The 22,569-nt window shown below is 33.4% G+C and overlaps 1 protein-coding gene across 1 annotated transcript in view; it reads left to right on the top strand.

Moving 5' to 3' along the window:
• Positions 1-22,569, top strand: part of LOC124644341 (AT-rich interactive domain-containing protein 5B-like) — an 86,511-nt gene that overhangs the window by 55,774 nt on the left and 8,168 nt on the right. Inside the window, exons 4-6 of the mRNA XM_047183650.1 lie at positions 20,236-20,440; positions 21,726-21,901; positions 22,237-22,437. Of these exons, the coding sequence (XP_047039606.1) occupies positions 20,236-20,440; positions 21,726-21,901; positions 22,237-22,437 (582 nt within the window). The remainder of the gene's footprint in view (positions 1-20,235; positions 20,441-21,725; positions 21,902-22,236; positions 22,438-22,569) is intronic.

Below are 22,569 nucleotides of genomic sequence, written 5' to 3'. Positions count from 1 at the left end.
GTATGTTCACAATTTTATGTCAATAAAGAATTATTTATTTTTTTATTTTTTTTTTTAGATTTGCGCGCGGCCCTATGTGTGCGTCGGCTTGTAAATATACAACTTTCATTCGTGTGACAGTGACGTCGTCCGAGCATGACGTGTTCTTATCGCTTTTTGTTATGGGTACAGTCGTTTACGAAAATGTCTAGTTCTTCACGGAGAAAATGTTTAAGGAGTCAGGTAGCGTTTCAAAAAATGAAACAACATTCAAAGCTTTTTATTATTACATTTTACAGTTTTTCATTATTTTCTCATAAGTTTTTTCAAATTGACGTTGACAGTATCTAAGAAATAAATGAGGTGAAATATCTAAGATGAATTAAATACTCCTTACATATTTTCTAGATCTCGGGGTACGCGGACAATAAATAAAAGTGTGGACTAAGAATGTAAAAAGACGTATAATCTAGTATAATAATGTAAACAAAATGTGTGAGGAATTTTAAAAAATAATATTGCTTCGCATAATGTCGACCAAAATAAGACGGAAATAATGAAACTCATAAATGAACGTTTAAGTCATATTGATGAAGGGATGTTGGGTAATACTTGTCGACATGTACAAAAGAAAAATATTATAGACATTTTGACATGGAGTCAAAATTTATAATTTACCTCGGTGAGAGTAGCAAATCCAAAAATTCATTATTTGATTTTTCAAGTAGCGATTCAGAATCATTATAAATAAATAAACATTAAATTACGTAATAACTGTTTTTCTTTAAACAGCCGTAACCCCTAAATAACTGTATTTGTACCCGACTGTACCTCTTGTCACGCACACAAAGTCACTGTGTATGTACAAGGGTTACCCACACATAAAGCCGCGCGCAAGACTGAGTTGAACTTACTATAAAGGGCTGCAGTATCTCTGGTTTTCTTCTTTAGATATAAGCTAAACAAAATACGCGTGAAAAATCCCTTCTTGGCAATCTGGTAAAAACCACCAGAATATTTCTTACATCATAATGATCATTTTCAATATTTTTAGTAATATTTTCAATAGTTTCCTCCTCAATATTAAAAGCAAGTGCCACACAAGAACACAAGTAATTCTTAACAAATAGAAAATAAACTTCATATAGTTCGGCCATTCAGAGAATGCGTTCCTGACACGTCGCGATTGAACTGACGACGTAATAACATTCATTGATTATTGATATAATAATGTTGTTTTAATGCTCCTCAATTGTTAAAACGGTAAACAACCAGCAAAAATATTTTTATCGTAACTGCAACGCCATTGCAAAGTTACGTCGTCAGTTCAATCGCGACGTGTCAGGAACGCATTCTCTGAATGGCCGAACTATAGTTACAAATTTTGCAGTTACCTCCGTCCTCGGTGGCGGTGTAACGTTTCGTAAGCGGTGCGACGTCACATTCCGGTGTAGCGAGAACTGACTTGATACTTGCTGTGTTTTAGTTTATTTTAATACTTTACTAAGTTTTATGTTTTTTTTTTTAACTTTAGAAGTTAAAAACAAAAATATAGTGTATTTCATTTTTAGTTTTGTATAAAGATAAGTAGTTTAAGTTTGTATATATGTCACCGTAAGATTACAAACATCGTTGGATTACAATCTATCTCGAGATATTGTAAACTGTCGAATTATTGTGAACCGTAACATCTGATTACAATTTAACGTATTATTTTTCGCTATATTATAATCTATCAATGTAAAGCGGTCAAATTGTCAACTGGCGTAGAACGGAATGCATCTTGCGCCCTGATTGGTAGAACGTAATGTGCCCCCGCCGCTCCCGCCATTTTGTTTGTTTATTTCGTTTGTTGTCGATTGTGTAAACAACTGTGTTTTCGTGATTATAAATTGATTTCCTGTTGAAAATAACTTATATCTTTAGAATTAGTTATATAAAAGTATACGGGAACTCCATGGGAACAGAACGGCTGGTCGTGATTGGTCGATCTTACAAAAAGACTGACCAATCAGGGAGAGCTTTCGGACAGTTGACAATTTGACAATTTCTCATCGATAGATTATAATATAGCGAAAAATAATGCGTTAAATTGCTATCAGATGTTACGGTTCACAATAATTCGACAGTTTACAATCTCTCGAGATAGATTGTAATCTAACGATGTTTGTAATCTTACGGTGACATATACATATAGTGTAAATAAATAAATATAAAAAATAATTGATAGATTTCCTAACCCTACGTAATACTAATATTAAAAATATTTTTTAGATTTCAATAAAATATATATAGTATCACATCACAATATCACAGTTATTATGAAAGACAAAGTGTTTAAGTGTGTATGTATTTGTTCGTTCTTCACGCAAAAACGGCTTCCCTGACTTTGGAATAAAATGTAGGCAATTTTTTTATCTGTTTGCGGGAAGTTGTTCCCTCAAGAACTACCGAAGCTACTGGACCGGCTTGAAAAAATCTTTAGGTGTTAAAAATAGCCCATTTATCGATGAAATTATAGACTTCATTTATAAATGGGCTATTTTTTACCCGGGTGTACGGAGTAGGTAGATCCCACAGGAAGCGAGTGAAACCGGAGGTGGAAGAAAGTTCTAGATATTTTAGATAATTTCTAGAAACTCTTCATTTGGTTATTATTTACTTAGCCACCTAGTTACCTATTGCATTTTCTCTGAATTTTTATGGCCTTACTACAAAAACTTTAACCACTGTTTTACACTTGTCTAAAAAAAATGTGGCTCCAAAATGAACCATATGTCAACGTCATAATTTGTCATTTTTTTAGACAAGTCTTAAACTGACGTTAAAAAGTTTTTGTGGTAAGACGGTTAATGTCGGAAATGAGATGTTTTCTTCGAAATTTTAATAATATGGAGCAAATTACTGTTTGATAGTTCGCACTTTTCTAGTAATACCTAAATGATTTATGGTGAAATTCTATTGCGTTTTAGTGCATTTAAATATCATCCTTTTGTATTTTTAAGAATTTTTAGTAATTACTTTTACTAAAATAAAAATTCTTACTATATTCTGTTTTTTACTCGTATCCTCTGGTCTGTCTAAATACAGATTTAGTAGATCAGTTTCTTGACTGTATACAAGGTGTTGATTTGCATTTGTGCCATAGTTCAGGAGGAGGACATACAATACGTAAATAATCGATTGGAATTACAGTAGATGGGAAATAACTAATATGCACTGCTTTTTTTGTCATTGTTATGTCGTGGTATTTCCGAAGTAATCCAATTTTATGAATGAAATTTAAGAATAATCGTTGCGTATACTTTGTGTTTGCGTTTGTGTGAGGGTGCAGCACGGTTTTAACGCCAGTAACATACGCACCAAGTTTAAATAAGGCTAGATGATATTTACGGAATTCCGAAAAAAAAATAAAGAAAAAAAATTACGTACCAATTTTTTTATTGATTTGGGTCGAGAATCATTAGCATAATTACCTCCTTGAATATGGCACGGATGCAAATCAACAGCTTGTATATCTACCCGCGACTCGAGAAAAGTCCTTTCTCAGGCTCTAGATTATTTTAGTACATTTCATCTAAACCGGATCAATAGGTTTAGCTTGAAAGAACTACAGATAGACAAATATATATTTTCTAATATTTTTTGCAAAACATTTACCTCTATTGGCAAAAAAAAAATCATTTTTAAAGATTCTACATAATGTAATTTGCTAAGTAAAACCAAGAAAGCTCAACATTTTGGCTAGCATATAAAATGTATGATTCCGTCCTTTACACAACCTTGCTGCAGCTTCGTAGACACGATATTACATCGATTGTACTGCGACTGAACAGTCTTGATACTTGTACTATGAATAAATATGAAAAAGCTGATAATTTCTAAACGGTGTGGCTGATTTTGGTGAATTTTTGTAAGAACCTCTGCTGGTATACCAGCTTGTATGTGAAAGAAGTAGCATTCAAATCGGTTCAGGCGTTTTCACGCAATTCGCCTTGATTAGGTTGGATGTTAGTTCAGCGGTATTCTCAATAACACTACTGAATAGATCGTCGCTTTCACCAAAAGGTAGAAGTTAGGTTGTCCGGGTAACTGGGTTGAGGAGGTCAGATAGGCAGTCGCTCCTTGTGACACACTGGTACTCAGCTGCATGCGGTTAGACTGGAAGCCGACCCCAACATAGTTGGGAAAAGGCTAGTCAGATGGTTCTTAAACTATGTTATTGTTCTATGGGTGTGATCTAAGCAGTAATAGTCTTATAATGCGGTTACATGACGGGATCATGAGAGGAAATTGACCATTTGTGCCAAGCGTGGGTGGTGCACTAGTTTCGTTAACACTAGGCTCTGCCCACGGTGCTACTCGGGGTTCGACTGATTTGATTCTGTGATATGAATTGAATTTATGATGATTATTGATGTAAGAATGAAGATGGTTGGTAATCTTTTACGGTTAAGCTGCTGAATGGATTTTGATGAAAATTGGTAGTAATAAAGCTTGTTTATGTATCAAAATAATATAGGTTTTTTATCCGGTTGCGGGAAGTAGGTCGCTCGGGATGCGGGTGAAACCGCTCGCGAAAATTAGTAAAAAACAGACAACTTATGTTATCATCCATCACTAGCTGTTTTCCGCGGTTTCACCCGTATCCCGCTTAAGTACCATATCTGGATTAAATATATCCTATGTTTCTAGGGTATAGTGTAGCTTACCAACAGAGAAAGAATTTGCCAAATCGGTACAGTAGTTCCGAACCCAAACCAACAAACAAACTAAAAATACTCTCAATAATATTAGTAGGTATAGATTGAACAATTATTAATGTAAGCCCTAACGAGGTGTTCCAGGTAAACCTATACGAATGTGTGCGTCAAAACCCCCCACTCACTCCCCCTTAGTCTACGCACACACTACAGATGAAATAGTCGGCCGACTGTCAAACCAGTGATTAAAAAAAAAATATTTTTAGAAAAATTTCATGCAATTAAGTTTTTAGTCAATCTGGTGACGGACAAATACCTGGGGCTCAGTTCTGCAAATTTTACTTAAACGGCATACGATTGATATCCAACTAAGATTCAATCATGACTCTACGATTGAAGCGTATGTGGCATTCCGCATTTTTTTTGTTTTAATTAGTCTTATTTCGGCAGCAGAATTCCCGCTAAGAATAAAACTGCTATTGAGATTCAATTGTTACCCAATTTTCACATTATAACTTAGCAGAATCAAACCTCTGATCATTGTTACGTGTGTACTTCCATTCATCTTCATACTGATTTATAAGCACAAGCAAACTATCGGCCGACTAAAAGTTTGCAATCTGTAAGTACACTTACTATAGAGAGAGGAGGGGTGGGGGTATATACCCCCCCTTTCCCATGGGTGTAGGATGTATGTTGATTACTATTGTAAGGGATTATTTAGGATTAACATTAAAATTATATGTGTAGTGTTAAAATGTTGACTAGATTTTGTCCACAACTTCGTCTGTGTTCCTTTAGTATGTATGTACTAGCCGTTTTCCCGCGGTTTCACCGCATCCCGTGGGAACTATTGCCCGTAAAATATAGCCTATGTTACAAGGTTTTTCCTGAAAACTCACTTTTACATTTACTATTGAGGGATATTCTTTAACCGATTTTAAAAGAAAAATGTATATTTTATTCAAAAGAAATATGATGACTGTCTCCTTTCTTACCTAAATTTTTTCATGTCATCTTTTCCCATAGTTGTGTCTGACGTCATTTGAAAATATGTACTTAATTCCGTAGTGAATTTAATCATCTTTTTATATTGATAAGACTGTTATCAAAACGCTTATCATTTCTGCATTCATATACAGGTTGTATTATTGTTAGAAAACAGTAATTTACATTTAAATTTTTGCAATCCAAATGGTAGTTGAATGTTATATTGGGTTGCCCGGGTAACTATTTTGAGGAGATCAGATAGGCAGTCGCTCCTCGTGGCACACTGGTACTCAGCTGCATTCGGTTAGACTGGAAGCTGACACCAAGATATGTAGTAGGGAAAAGGCTCGGCAGATAATGATGATATACAGGTCGTATTTTTTTTACAAAGAAAAAAAAAATACAAAAAAAAGTGATTTTAATTAATTAGAATTGGTAGTTAAATGTTATTTTAATAGCTGTAGTTATATTCAAACGTTGCTGTGACACGTGAACACCCTGTATGTAACCTACTTCTCGGAATAGGATTCATTTATTATTAATACCGCCTGGCTAGAGGTTAGAGTCTAGAATATTCTGTGTATAGTATAGTTGATATCAATTATGCTTTTATTTCTTTAACGATTGTCTGTGAAAAATAAATATTTTAAGTGAAGTGGTTTTTGAAAAAAAGAGAGTGGCTGTTAACAATGAGTACATTTCTTGTATTTTTTTTTCTGTATTTTTTTTTAATTTTACTTTTTAATATAACTCTAAACCAAGTCGATGAGAAAAAAAAATGTAAAGCACCGATAAATTGGTTTCGTATAGCAGATGAATAGACCCTGCCTGTAGTAAAAATAAAATACCAAAATATTACCTATTTTACTTTTTTTTTTTTAATTAAGTGCTTAATTATTACAATTTATGACAAAACAACTCTTCAATAATTAATTCTTTTTTTTTCGTCATTAACTCAATATCTTAATAACTCTTTGTATTTCCACAACAAACTACACTACAGTTTACAAAAACAGTTATTCATAAAATCATAACCCCTCTCTTCCAAGTCGGGTATTTAACCGAGCCGCTCGCAGCACACTGTCACATTTAAACTCGCTATATCGATTGGGGAACTAATAATAGAAGAGCTAGACGTATGACGCAAAACATAAGCTAAAGCGATTTAGATTTTTTAAAAGATTTTTTTTAGAAAAAAAAATTATGTAACTGATGTGTTTAGTTTCCGTTCAGTCATCAATTTTGTATTTAAACAAATTGATAAAAACTATGTATTGTGTATTGTTTTATAATTTTGAAATATGGCTGTAATGTTTAAATATTGATATGTTTTCTTACAATGTTTCAACCAGTAACTTTTATGGGAACTTTTTAGCGCACCCGGATAACAAGCCTGTAACTTTACTCAATGGACTGAAACTCTCACTATTTAGTAATCTCAATACATATGTGCAAAAACTGAAAAAAAAAAAACAAATTGGTCCAATAGTTACTGCTGAGATTAGCGCCTGGAAAAATTTCTTCACCTTCATAATATTTGATATGAACCAGTAAAAACAACCAAGTATCACAAGTTTTTAAATAACTCATCTAACAGACGACACGAGGAAATATGTTAACAAAAAAAAAGGAAAATAAATAAAAACATCAGCCTGTATACACGAGTGGTATTGAAGGGCTTCTCACTAAGAGGGGTCCCGGCTTTATATTTTATTTTACCACAAGTTACAGATTTACTTGTTAAACCTTAGTGGCCTTACTACAAAAACTTAAACATCTGTTTTACACTTGTCTAAAAAATTGTGGCTGCAAAATGAACCATATGTCAACGTCATAACACAGATTACTAAATAGTTACTACGTGTCATAATTTGACATTTTTTTAGACAAGTCTTAAACTGACGTTTAAAAGTTTTTGTGGTAAGACGGTAGGTATTTTACTTGATTAAATACTGTATCTATCCTTACCAGAGATCCTTATTGAATATTATAAATGCGTATATAACTGTCTGTTGTGCTTTCATGCCAAATCTGCTGAAGCGATTTAAATGTTTGGTACAAAGATAGTTTCGTACCTAAGAAAGTACTTTCGGGTGTGGTAAGTAGTTGTGTGTGTGTCAAATACTTTTAAATTGTGAAAATAACAAAAGAATTATTGTTTAAGATAAAGTTAGGATTTTTTACAGTTTTTAAGATATCGACTTCCAATTTATCATGTACGAAGGTACCTTATTTATTTATTTATTTTCAATGTTTGTACACACACGTAATAAAGAAAGAAGACAGGAAATAAAGAATTTACAAAGGTAATATTCAGCATAAAAGCAATGAAATATCCAAAGAGTTTTTTCAACATTTTTACCTTGTAAAACATTTACATGTACCAACTAAACTTTATTACCATCTATTAACAACAATATCTTTTGCTAATACGTATACCATTCTAACTCAAAACCCTATAACACACACACACACACATATTTACTTTAACACAAAACTAACGAAAAAATAAAAATCTACAAAAAACCGATTCCCTAATCTTCCAACTCTAGTATTTTATTAATAACTTAAACAAACAACTCTTGTAATTTACACCTTATTGTCTAAGTATTAAGGTTGAGAATTAACTTTGTAACTGTATAGTATGGGGTTCTTATAACCTTTTGGGTTGCAAAGAAAGTTCGTGAGCTTGTTGTTTGGAGAGTATAGTCTTGATACTTTGTATTTTTTGTTTATTGGTAGAGAAAAATATGGATTTTTTTGGTGTTTTGAGATTTTGGCAATTTGTAGAGGGTTTGGGAGTTTATTATTTAAAGATGTAGGTGTTAAAAAACGACATTTATTTGTAGTTAAAATTAAAAAAAAAAAATACTAAAAAAAAACAAAATTAAAAAGCGTTTTAAGATGAAAAAAAAATGTGTTGGTATTTTTTTTCACGGTAAAATGGCTGCAGCGATTGAGATGAAATTCTATCTTGTATCTGGAAAAAAAACCGTTTTTTTTTTCGTCCAGGTGTTTGAGATTACAACTTACCACCTGCTGAATAGATTTTGATGAAATTAGGCAGCAATGTATCTTACACTCGTATTAAGATTAAAATTGATATTTTATTTTCTTTTATAACATCTAACTACTATTTCGTTATAGATACACATAAACTACAAAATACTTGGAAAACATTGGTTTTAGAGGTCAAATCTAAAAGACGTACGTGTAACTAACTATTAATATGTTTTTATAACTAATCTATTGGACGAAATAATTATCTTCGCGTGCTTAGCATGGGTAGTTGGTTATTTCTTAAATTATTGGTATTGAATAGTTTGAAGAAGTTACAAATGGGTCTTAATTATATTTTTTTTCGTCGTTTTATACTAATATTAAAAAGCTTGAAGTGTTCATTTGAATGTGCTAATCTTAAAAACTACTGGACCTATTAACGACTGTTTCTAATCCCTACTAATAATATAAATGAGAAAGTAAAACGTCTGTCTGTCTGTTACGCTTTCACGTCTAAACCACTGAACTGACTTTAATAAAATTCGGTACAGAGATAGAATTGACCTTGAGAAAGAACGTAGGATAGTTTTATCCCGGACTTTTGAAGAGTTCTCTTGGAAACGCGATATAACCGAACTCTACGCGGGCGGAAGCTAGTATTCTATATGTTGTTTTTTCTTACTGAGATAGGAATTTGACATTACTTCTATAGGGCTAATGTCAAAATCATGTCTTTAGTAAGCAATACAACATATAGATAAAATATTAGAAAGTAAAACTGTGTTCGATAGCCCGTTTATCGAGGAAGGAAATAGGCTACTTTTTTATTTGTTGTAATTTATTAAGGCTTACCAACTAATATACATACAGACAATCTTAAATATAAGGGAAACAACAGTTAGTCTATGCTCTCAAATTAAAGGTAGATTCAACATTATTTTTAGGCTGTTCAAGTAAGTATAATAAAGGAGTTAAACACTATGGGCCTTACGACAAAAACTTAAACCCCTGTTTTACACTTGTCTAAAAAAAATTTTTTTGTGGTAAGACGGTATCCGTCTTACCACAAAAACTTTTAAACGTCAGTTTATGCCTTGTCTAAAAAAATGTCAAATTATGACGTTGACATATGGTTCATTTTGCAGCCAATTTTTTTTAGACAAGTGTAAAACAGGGGTTTAAGTTTTAGTAGTAAGGCCATAAATGTTTAAATAGTAATAGTATGTTTAAATGTTTAATTAGTAATTAAAAATAAAATAAATTGAGTAAAAACATAATAAAACTTTAAAAATTAGGCACACTACTAATGGCTCTTTTAAATACACTTATTTTACTTGCAAATCCGGATGCACGGTATAGGAAGCTAGTTTGTATTATAAATAGGAAAGTGAGTGTGTATATTACATGTTTACGGACAAACAAACTCAGATACGCCACATTGTAATATTGAAAAAGTTAAATATTACTTTAATACGGTTGAAGAAAGTCCTAATTGGTTTTCCCAGATTTTAATTTGCATTTAAAATGAATGTAATTATAATTTTGTAAATGATTAATATTTTCCAGTGAACGACAAATGTGTTGGTCAGAAAAATAATATTTTTTCCTTGGATCACATTAATACATTTACTTCTTGCTTGCTGTTTTACACGCGTCCCGAGACACTTACTTTCCGCACCTGGATAATAGATAGACTTAGTTACTCCTTTTTACATTAGATATCTGCCAGTGGAAGACATTATACAATACTATGCAGTTGGTCAAATACTTTTTTCCCAATTTGAAAAAAGGAGGTTCTCAATTGGACCTCTCTGGTTGTATTTTTGTGCGCAATTATCTCACGTTTGACTGAACTGATTTTGATGCTGTTTTAAACATAGTATTTGTCAGACTTAGGCGACGGTTTAATTTTTAGGTCGTTTTCTTGTTTAAATATTTTAACGCGTTTTTTTTTGTAAATATGTAGTTTTTTTTTAATAATTAAAACAGACAATTATTTTTTTATTTACTTGCGTAGACAAACAAATCTAAATGAAACCAATAAAAGGGTTATGATTACGTAAGTGAAGTATGCAAGTATTAAGATTGTCGGTCGGCGTACACGACCCGACTCTCATCTTTCACTGCTCTCCTTAAGGAACGGACTTGGTAACGTGTTTTTTTGAGTTTTAGATTATGAAGTTACTAATTTTTTATTCTAATTTTGTATTTTTTTGTTTTTGTGTCGGGTTTTGATTCTTGAATTTGTTGATTTAGACACAATTGTGTTTTTTTTAATTTAGAATAATAAATAATTTGACAATTTGAATTCCTTATTTGTTTTTTTTTTAGTTTTGAATGTTAGAATTGCATATTAGTTTTTTTTTTCGTTTTTTTGGGTATTGTTTTATACTTTGAGACTTGAATCTGTCAATTTTTGAATTATCAAAGTAAAAGGCTTTCACAATAAAAATAACTGAATCGATTGAGATTCAATTTGGCATGGATATAGGTTATTGGTTCTTGACTAAAATATGGTTACTGGCTAATTTTGGGGAAGTTAATCTTTTTTTTTGAAAAAATGCTAAATGAAATAAAAAAAAACAACCTATAAGTATTTTGTGTGTTAAGACTAGTTTTATATTTATTCCTAAAGAGGCTAGATAAATATACAAAACGAGTTATGTATGCTAATCTAGAAATTAATAGCTCGGAACATTTTTTATTTATTTACATAATTTTTGTGCCCATTTGTTGTGCATTCAAGGTTTTTTTCTGGTGAGAACTATACAAATATCTATTTATACTTTAATACTAATATTTTAAAGAGGAAAATTTTTATTGTATGAATAAACTCAAAAACTATTTGACCGATTTAAAAAAATCTTTCATTGAAAGCTACACTCTTTCCGATTATCATAGGCTATATTTTATCCCGCTAAGACTAGTAGTTCCCATGGGATGCGGGTGAAAAATGAAAAAAGCTAGTCTAATAATAATTAAACAAAAATAAAATAAAATATACGTATACGTAACTTGACATGTCTAAATAATATTTGAAGATATATGTATTCAGGAACTGTGTTATCTGTGTGACGTAAATGTAAACTATTTCTGTTATAATATCAACTAATATAATCAGTTTTGAGATGTGTGAATTTTTTCGTGGCTGGAAACTTGGATAAGTATAATCTTATCTTCACTATTATTTTAATAAAACTGACCGTCTGTCCATCTGTGTAGCATAAGTATAAAAAAACGGTGAATTTTTACATGTCACACCGGAACACTTGTACTATAAAAGTGAAAGTTTGTGTGTATGTTTGTTTAAAAGTTCGGTTAAGCAGTACACGGCCTCCTAGGCTGAACTGCGAGATGCCATACCAAAAAAAAAAGTACGTTTGTTACTTCCTCACGCTCAGACGGCTTATCCGATATTAATAACATTTGGCAGTGATATAGCTAACACGTCAGCAAAACATATAGGCTACTTTTTACCCGGCTGCGGGAAGTAGTTTCCTCTCGAAGTGAAAACTAGTGTGAAATAAAATCAAAGACCTATTATAATCTACCATTTGCCTGCCAACAACATTGCTTGTGTTTTATATAGTAAGTTATCAATGAAATATTTTTTTCTATGTATATTATTTTCCACAAACAAATATAATAAATTACAAAAGAATAGGCAATCGACAGTCGCATAGCGTAGTAATTAAATATTAATTAGCAGTAAGCCGTGATGATGATAATAATATTATATCACGTTTGACCTTGGAGTATGAAACCGGTTATTGAAATAATTGTGATAGAGTTCACCTACTTATGTATGTGACTTAACAAAATATAGGATTGTAAAGGATTGAGAACCACCTCTTTTTTGGGAAGTCGGTAAAAAAAAAACATTTTTTATGTCTCTAACTAAAACGCGTTAAGAATTCTTCTTTTTGGTTTCGATCACTTTTTATTAAGACAGTGTAATTTAATATCTGTTTCAGCAAATTCACTGTTTTTTTTTATTTTTAAAAATTGTATAAAAAACGTATTTTTTTTTTTTTGTAAATGTCCAGGCAGCTCGTATTTTTTATTTGTAAATTAGCTTTTTTGTAACGATAACTTTGCTAACGTGCGTGACTACTTCAGTCACTTAAATTAATTTAAAAATACATGTTACAGCCTTTATATCGTCCCATTGCTGGGCACAGGCCTCCTCTCACAGGGAGAAGGATTGAGCATAATTAAAAATACATCATTGTAAAAAAAACATTAAACATAATTTTAAAAATGTGTAACAAAAAAACCTTCCACATTAATATTTCTTGAAAAAAACTAAGAAAAAAATCTTTAAAAAAATTAACAATAGCTACACAAATAATAATAATATCAACTCGCACTAGAGTGCGTCCCTGCTTCCCCCTCGCCCCGCGCCCCGCGCCGCCATTTCGTGTTATTGAGAATTTATGTCGGCTAGGCCGAGTGCACACTGCTAGGTTAAGCCTTTTACTTTAATAGCGGATTTTTTACTAATATATGTTGTAAAATTATGTACAAAGTTAAGTAGTATAGTAGTAATAAACGATTTATTTTGGAAATTCATTTTATTTTATAAGAGTTTTTTTTTTGCTTTTTACTAAAATAAGTGTTTTTTAAAATATTTTTGTTTTATGTAGAGTTTGACAAAAATAATTAAATTTAAAAAAATAATTAAAAAGATAGATTACAATGAATGGATACAAATGGCGTAGTTGTTTTGGTAAATAAAGTTTTAGAAGAAAAAAATAATTCGCTTAAGAAGTTTTTTGTGTTAATTTAGGAGTCGTCTATGTAAGTTACACATGGCAACAGTGATCGGACCTGCCTTATTTTACCTGCTTATTCTAAGTAAAACAGTATAATATGACGTCAAAAGAAAATCCATCAAGAACTCGAGTCTTTTTTTTTTAATACAGACCTACTTTATTCCACCTGCTTATAAATGCAATAAAAAAAAATTATGACGTCGGTTAGAAGTAAAAAAGAAAAAAAAATACGTAAAGTCTATAAAAAAACTGTTTTCTTTCGTAATATTTAAACTAGTTATTGACCCCCGGCATTTACTATATCAGAGTGACCTTATAAAACGTGTTTCGAAGTAAAAATTAATATTTTATGTTGATGGACAGGAAATGGAATGTAATCTGTTAGGCCCAAATTAATTAATTATTGTATAATAAGGTGTATAATTGGAAAATCAGTTTTTAATAAAAACGAAAAAAAATACGGAAATTCAGTTTTTAATAAATTCATTTAATTTTGTAGTTAAAAAAAAACGAAAAAGTTGTCAAAATACAAACGTTACGACTTCAATAACAATACTTTAAACCTTCTCCTTAAACGAATACTATGCTGAAAACCGCATCAAGATCAGAACAACCAATTCAGAACTCCCTTTCTTAAGTTTATTAAGGTTAAAAACTCGAAAGTTAGTAACCGAGTACAGCAGCAGTTTTCTTAGTTGATTATACAATATCTAAATAATATCATCCTCCGAGCCTTTTTCCCAAACTATGTTGGGGTCGGCTTCCAGTCTAACCGGATTCAGCTGAGTACCATTGCTTTACAAGAAGCGACTGCCTATCTGACCTCCTCAACCCAGTTACCCGGGCAACCCGATACCCCTTGGTTAGACTGGTGACAATATCTAAATAATAATGAGTAAAAAATAAACAACAATAAATAAATCTTATGAGAAACCATGTGTTTTTATATCTAGGCATATACGTTTTTTTATATTCTTGTAAATAACTCTGTTTATATTTTTGCTGTAAATAAATAATATCCCGTATATTTTTTTTCCCTATTATTAAAAAAAAAACAATCCAAAATTATTTGCAAACCACCAATAGTTGTCCCATGTGTAAGCATCCTAAAACCGGGGCGTTGCACCGAATAGATCCGACGAACGCTATCAATTGTACGTGTGGTAGTGTGTGTGTCACATGTGACGTGTGTACAGCGTGTTGTGAGGAGGTTAAGTTGTTTTTAGTGCTTTTTTTGCATATTTTGTTTTTTTTTTTTTTTTAGTGAAATTTATTTTTTGCTACTCTTGTCTGTTTTTTAATTATAAAAAAAAACACCTTTCTACGACCAATTAGGTATCTCCATGCCAAAGTCATTTTTTCCTGCCGCTATGTCGTGAAAGCCTGACAAAGAAACTCATTTATAATTTTTTGTAAAGGTTAGATAGATCCGTCGCACACTGCAAACTATTAGTCAGCTGATAATTCGGTGGGTCTCATAAATCAGCACCCTATCCAAAAATAAACTTTTTTAAATTAAATAAATAGACGTACATAGCTTATTTTTGACAAACTTCAAGTTAATAGCCAAAATGTCAAATCATATTAAATCGTGTATATGTGAACAGTTACACCACTAACAACCAATTACCAATCCCATCACTTTTTTTAAATACCACAAACATAAAACCTTTCTTCGCAATCGGGTAAAAACAGCTTCTCCCAACGTGAACACCCTGTACAAGTTCACCTTGTTCCAACACACGCATAATCTCCGTATTATAAACATACATGTGTGTGTGTGTGTACATTATCGAGTGGTTTTAGTCCAAAATATAGTATTAAAACTATATTATGTATGATGTTTTTTTGGCTATAGTTTATTTAATGTTCTTAGTATATGATTGAACTGTCTTAATATATTAATTAATAATATGGTAGTCTTGGATTGAACTGTCTCAATTTATTAAGTAAATGACAAAAGGAAAAAAACATTACTTTGTGTATTATTTGTCATTGTTTTAGCGGTAGGTAAAGCGGGTGAACAGATTTTGATGAAATATATACTCTTTTTTGCGGGGTATATATCTATCAACGTACCGTCCCGTTGGACCTCGCACACCCGGATTAGCCGGTAGGACCTAGCCGATGGCCTATTTAGAACATTGGGCCATCGAACACTGTTTTTTTTAATTGGGCTAGTAGTTCCCGAGATTTGCGCTTTCTTGCAAACAATTAAACCTAAATTAATGCAAAGGAGAATTATTACATTATCTGCGCCGAATTTGAAAACTATACTAATACAAAAGAAGTCGTGAAATAGTTTATGAAATAGTTTTTTTGGGAATGCGAGTGTAGCCGTGGGAAATAGTTAGTTTTATAAACAAATAGCACATTAATCATACTTGATTCGCAATTAAAATAAAACGTGATGTAATTTGATGCAGATAGCAGTTTTTGAGATTATCTCGATAAGAATAAAGACATTGTCACGTTGAAATACAAAAAAACATATATTTATTTATTTAGCACTAGCCGTTTTACCGCGGTTTCACCCGCGTCCCGTGGCAACTACTGCCCGTACCGGGATAAAATATAGCCTACTAGCTTTTGCCCGCAACTTCGTTCGCGTGGAATAGTGACTACCAGCAGATTTTTGATTTGACCAATAGATGGCGCTATATGTCCGGAATAATTTTTTTTTTTTTTTTTTGTAATAAAAACCATCCTATGTCCTTTCTCAAGTTTCAAACTATGTCTGTACCAAATTTCACACAAATCGGTTCAGTAGTTTAGGCGTGAAGAAAAGACAGACAGACAGACAGACAGACAGAAAGACAGACAGACAGACAGACAGAGTTACTTTCGCATTTATAATATTAGTTTGGATGTTACTCGGGAAGAGTGTAGCTTTCCAACAGTGAATGAATTTTTCGAATCGGTTCATAAGTTTAGGAGCATTTATGGTGCAAACAAACAAACAAAAATTTCCTATTTATTATTTTAGTATAGTTTTTTTTATACAGTTTGTAATGAGGTTTCACCTGCCCTGTGAGAGAAGTACTTACTTGTGAGACAAAAATAAAAATTATTTTATTTTATGGTTTAATTTTGCTAAATACTAAAATTGATCTTATTTAGTTCAGAGTATCTAAAAAAAATGTTTACATATATTGCTGTATATTAACTCTAAAATCAATTTTCACCCACACATTACCCCAAAAACACATTAAAACAACATTTCCACTACACAACACCCTATATTCACACACATGCTTACCCACACAGATACAAGACGCACACACACAAGTTTATGGTAAATTTAATTGTAAATGTACACCGTGCATGTCTCGCTAGGAATCGGGTTCTGTATACATTTTGTTGGTTTGTATTAGGGTTCCGTTAAAGAGGAAAAATGTTACGAATGTTAGTGTAAGTTTTTTGTCTATGTTTTGAACGAACGAAAAGAACTAATAAATACATATAAGTTTTAATGTTATATGAGTGAATCGAGAAGAATTTTATGCAAATTAGTTTAGGTAAGAATGCTTTTGGCAAGAATGCTACTACTTTATCATGAGTTTTGAAAAATATCGTCTTTTTCTTAGCTTGTGGGAACTACTCCGCGCACCCCGATTAACAGTCTAGCGTTCTTTGACGCATGTAGGTACTATGAAACACCGAAATAACTTTTCGAATCTCTTCAGTAATTTCAGAGCCTTTAAAGTAAAAACATACAAACAAAAATATTTTCTTTTTAGTATAGGTACTTACAAGTAAAGATAGATGCTACAATATAGGATAACAGATAAAAACTGGTAATGAATTAAACATACCTATTTTTAAAAAATGCGAGCAAACCCGTAGAAAAAAGCTTAAGAGGACGAATTGGAATTTTTGGCGCCAAGGATGTCAATTTTTCTCAGTAAATACAAAACGGATCAAAATACAACTTGGTTACCTGAAAGTTCATGATATAAGCCTTATTTTGTTAGACGTCAAAACATGATTAGGTAACTTTTATAACAGAGAAAAATATATCAAACATACCTCTTTTTAAAAAGAGATTCACATATTATGGGCAAACGGGACCGATTTAAGCCTCTTAACTTTTTTAGTAGTTGAGTATATACATACTCTTTAAAATGGTAGTAGGAATTTTTATTAAATTATCATTTCTAAATATTAAAATTACAAAACCATTTTGTCGCTTACGACTTTTAGTTATAAGCTAGCGCGCGTATTGTTATCCTCGCCCCGCTCAGACGCTCCGACCCCTTTTGGCGCCTTAGATGCGCGTGCCGGTTATGGAATTATTGTTGACCACTTCCTCGCCTTAACATGAATTTACAAATTACTTTTTATTAAAACATTCTTATACGAACGAAGGCTTATTCTGAAATATTCTATGTTATAATGAAAATATGTACCTAAGTACTTCATGTTGGAATATTTTCTCAAGGACGTGAGGATTTTATTCTGGAAGGAAATTCCGTAGAATAGAATATAATTTATTTTGCAAATATGGGTAAATACAGAGGTCCAAAAATATAATAAAGGTCAGACACATTTTGTCATTCGGCATGCAAACATTAACACTATTTATAGTCTTAGGTACATAGACGAGATCAATTAAATTAAGCTGTATAATTGTACATATTTCAACTATACATTTTATTTAGTATTTGTATATATAGTTATAAACTATATACCATAGGTATATAAAATATTCGTGTCTTTTATGAACATCAAATTGTTTTTATTTTAATTTGTTTGCTTGGACTTGGTAGTAATGGTCCAATTCGAAAAATTGTTTCAATGTTGGATGGATACTAACCCATTAGAGTTTTATAGGCTCCCTTTTTTGATTAGGTAATTAATTAATCTTATTCTTTTTATAAAAACTACTAATAATTTACCACAGTCTCGTCTACACTCGAACTCACTACTTCACATACATATAAACTTCCCTTTTCAAACAGCACAAATCAATAAAGACCAAATAAACAAAAAGAAAATCGATTTTAAAACTCAACAATGACGTCATTACAAAAAAGTCTAACTGTCAAAATCAGCTGTTTCCCCGCACGATATGGTTGCCACATTACAACGATATCGCCCCCCCCCCCCCTCACCGAATACCGTCCCGGTTACTTATTCGAAAGCAATTTTAGTTCAAACCCGGGGGGTGGGCTCCCCACCTTCATTTAGAATGGGGCAGGGACGGATTTTGGGGATGACTTTTAAAGGGTGTTTGTTTTTGGGGTAATTGTTTTACTAGCTTCTGTCAGTGGTTTCACCCGCTTACAGGGACGGATAAAAAGTAGCCTATGTACTGATTTGTAAGCTATATTGTTGCTAAGTTTTCAACAATATTACAATCAAAAGTAATTTTGGATTCTAAACTAAATTTCTTCTTCACAAACTTTCGCTTTTATGATATTAGTAAGATATTTATTTGTAGAGTTGTGTATTGTATGATAGTGTTAATTATTAACACAGCTGTTTACGAATGTAAAACAATGTATAATAAGACTGATGTATTATAAGAGTTTAATAATATATGCACAGAAAAATATATGCACTATTTGCTAATGCTATATTATTGCTATGCTATTGTAGCACTGACAAAATTTGACGTCATGTTCTAAAAAAAAAATGAAAAAAAAAACAGAACTCGGAAAATATTATGATAAAAATTGAAATTTTATTTAAATTAGACCAGTTATCAACAATGCATAATATTTATATTTTTACCACTTCTTATACCAGCATAAATAACAAAAAATATACACCAAAAATGCCTTACCTTCAAATATTCGACCATCCCAACTCCATCCCTGTCACCTCCCTCCTCACCCTCGTAATTCACAGGGTGCGCCGATTTATTTGTGCCGGGTTTAATTATGTACACACGCTGTATCAGCAACCTTGCTGTTTGTGGGGTAAGCAGGTCTCTTACGTTATGTTGGTGAACGATGATCTTAATAGTATCGTATTGTATGTGGGACAGTTTATAGGTAGTATAGTTTATATCGATCACACTTTAATGGCTGTATGAAATGTGGTGGAATTTTGTACAGGGACAGATTAAAATCTTAATAAAAAGTATTTTCTTTATTAATTGAGAATTATCATACTTTATTATGTACTTTCTAAGTATATCTTAGACACCATGGACTGTGTTTCTGATGGCACGTTAAACTGTAGGTCCCGGCTGTCATTGAACATCCTTGGCAGTCGTTACGGGTAGTCAGAAGCCAGTAAGTCTGACACCAGTCTAACCAAGGGTATCGGGTTGCCCGGGTAACTGGGTTGAGGAGGTCAGATAGGCAGTCGCTTCTTGTAAAGCACTGGTACTCAGCTGAATCCGGTTAGACTGGAAGCCGACCCCAACATGATTGGGAAAAGGCTCGGAGGATGATGATATCATACTTTATTATAATACACATATATACTTATTATTTAATAAATTTAAGTAATAATATTGATTAAAATTCTAAATTGACATATGGGGCGCAAGTAGCCCCATTGAGTCGCGCGGTTTGTATAAAAATGAAACTCTTGAATTTAAAAAGTAGAAAAATACTTATTTCGTAAACAACTTCACTTCTTTCTTCACTCTCTTTTCCTTTATTTCACTTAGTTTTTCTTACGGTGCACTATCGTTAGGACAGTAAGGCAACCCAGAATAAGATCGCACGAAGTAGGAATCTGGTGCTCAAATTGAACAACGTTCTAAGATTTTTCAGCCACGAGGCTTGATCCTAGAATAGCATGACTAAACCAGCCTTTCCCTTTCTTTTCAGGACGAAGTGCTTGCCATCAACGAGAAGGTGGTAGTCCGAGCTGATGACCTGCTATCCTGGATGTGCGTCGGCACGGAGTGGCGGTGGGGACTCCGCGCCGTCTGGCGAGGGGCGTGCGCCCCACCTACGGACATGCCCCGTCACGCGCCGCTGACACATACCAAGCTGGACTTCAGCGATGTGGATAATGAGAAGAGTGCTATAGGTGAGTTTCTATGGTTCTTCTCTATGAGACCAACTCTTTGGAACCGAGCAACTAGTTTGACGTTTCGAAAGAGCTTTCATAGGCCTATTAAAAAAAATGACTTTGGGCAAGAGTCATCGTCATCCTCCTGTCCTTATCCCAATTTTTTATTTGTGGTCTTCGCAGCATGTTTTCTCCTTCCATACTCTTCTGTCTGCCGTCATCTCACTAGTAACATTTTTTCTAGCCATGTCGACTTTCACACAATCCATCCATCGTTTCTTTGGTCGTTCTCTTCCACTATATCCATCCATGTTCATGCTCATCACCTTCCTCACAACATGAGAAAGGCTAGAGTGCTTGAAGTTAAAATGACAGTTTTATACACAGTTTAAACTTCTTGTCATAAATCTATACAACATTGAGAATGGAGAGAAATGGTACGCACATTACAGTAATCAGATAATCGAATAGTATCAGACCGTTTACTTTTAAACTGTCAGTCAATCATCGGGCCAGCTAGAAGCCCTAAGATTAGCCTGTGCAAAAGCTCTCTAAAGTTGCGTTTTTGTGCTAAATGGCGGTATAGAGTGACTGTGCATGTTAGGATTAAGCAAATATGCATGATGTTAATAGGGAGTACCCAAGCAAAACTAGTAATTTGTTTAATGAGAAGTGCTATTCGTGATGAATGTCCAAGTAAATTTTGGGCTAGTGTTAATATGAAAAATATTTGTTGATAATGTTTTTGTTATGTTTGTAAATAATAGTGACTATTTGATTAAATACGTGTATGATATAATGCGCATACTTCCTACATGCAAACTAGTGTGAAGCGTAGTTGAGTGCAGTTTTCGGAGTGGTGAGCGTGTGTCTATTTGTTTCTGTATGTGCACGGGTATTAAGTATTGCCATTACAAAAAAATACTTAGGTAAGCTTAAAAGTAATTTAGACAATGTAGGCTAGAAACCAGCACGTTTTGAAGGTCCAGTTTGCAAAATTGCCCGCCTTTTACCACTACCGATGTGTTTTTGCTGGGAAGAAGAAGTGGTGGAACAAACTTCAAATATTTTTTGCGATCATGAGTGATACATAGGTTTTACAGAATGTAGAGGTACATACATGATACCCTGTTAGGGCGCAGCCATACAATTTTACTATATACAAACTCCCCAGCAACAATATTCTATCTACAAAGTGTCTGTGTGTTTTCTTGTTGGCTCTTCTCCATGAAACCAACTTTTTGGAACGTATGTGTAACGTTTCTCGGAAATAATATAACCAGGCTGTCTTCTCTTCTTCCAGTGGTAGACGCCGAGGCTCCGGGCGTGGTGGTGTTCTCATATCCTCGCTACTGTCGCTACAGAGCACTGATAGCTCGGCTCGAGGGCATCCAGGCGTCCTGGCTGAGAGACTCCCTGGTCGCCGCGCTGGGGGGGTACGCCGCCCCCACTAATAACACCAGGATATTGTACTGTAAGGTAAGTGTTCTCGTACCCTCATTACTGCTGGAGTTGCATGGGAACGCCCACCAAAAATATCCGCTCTAGATCACTTCCTATGTGAAGAAGAAGTGTCGCAACAATCCCCTCAGTATATTTCTACTAGCGTCTTTAGGACTATTCATCTTTTCCCAACTATGTTGGGGTCGGCTTCCAGTCTAACCAGATGTAGCTGACAGAGAGCGACTGCCTATCTGTTCTCCAAAACCCAGTTACCTGAGCAACCGAATGCCCCTTGGTAAGACTGGTTGTCCCTTATATGAGACCACTAAACACATCATCTACATAAAATTTAACGTTCCTATCCTCCCCAGGATACATTTGAGTACCCAGAGCTGGAGGGCCACGAGTTTGTGTGTAACCACCTCGCGCCACGCCTCAAGGGGCGGCCTCGAGGGCGCCGACGCCGCGCTCTCACGCCCGACGCGCCGCCCGACAGGTCTGACCGCGCGTCTGATCGAGCGTCAGACCGGTCAGATTCTGATGATGCGCCGGCTAATGCTTCTGATCCTCCTGTAAGTTATTAATGTCATATTTGTTCACTCAAATTGAGTATGATGATTCGTTTAACCAAATGCGGTTGAGTACGTGTGCCACATAGAACTCCTGCCTGGCCTTAATCTAGTTACCCGGGCAACCCAATGGTT

Source organism: Helicoverpa zea, chromosome 29, assembly GCF_022581195.2.
Source record: "Helicoverpa zea isolate HzStark_Cry1AcR chromosome 29, ilHelZeax1.1, whole genome shotgun sequence".
Taxonomy (NCBI): domain Eukaryota; kingdom Metazoa; phylum Arthropoda; class Insecta; order Lepidoptera; family Noctuidae; genus Helicoverpa; species Helicoverpa zea.
The sequence above is the reverse complement of the archived record's forward strand: the minus strand, read 5'-3'. Positions and strand labels throughout refer to the sequence as shown.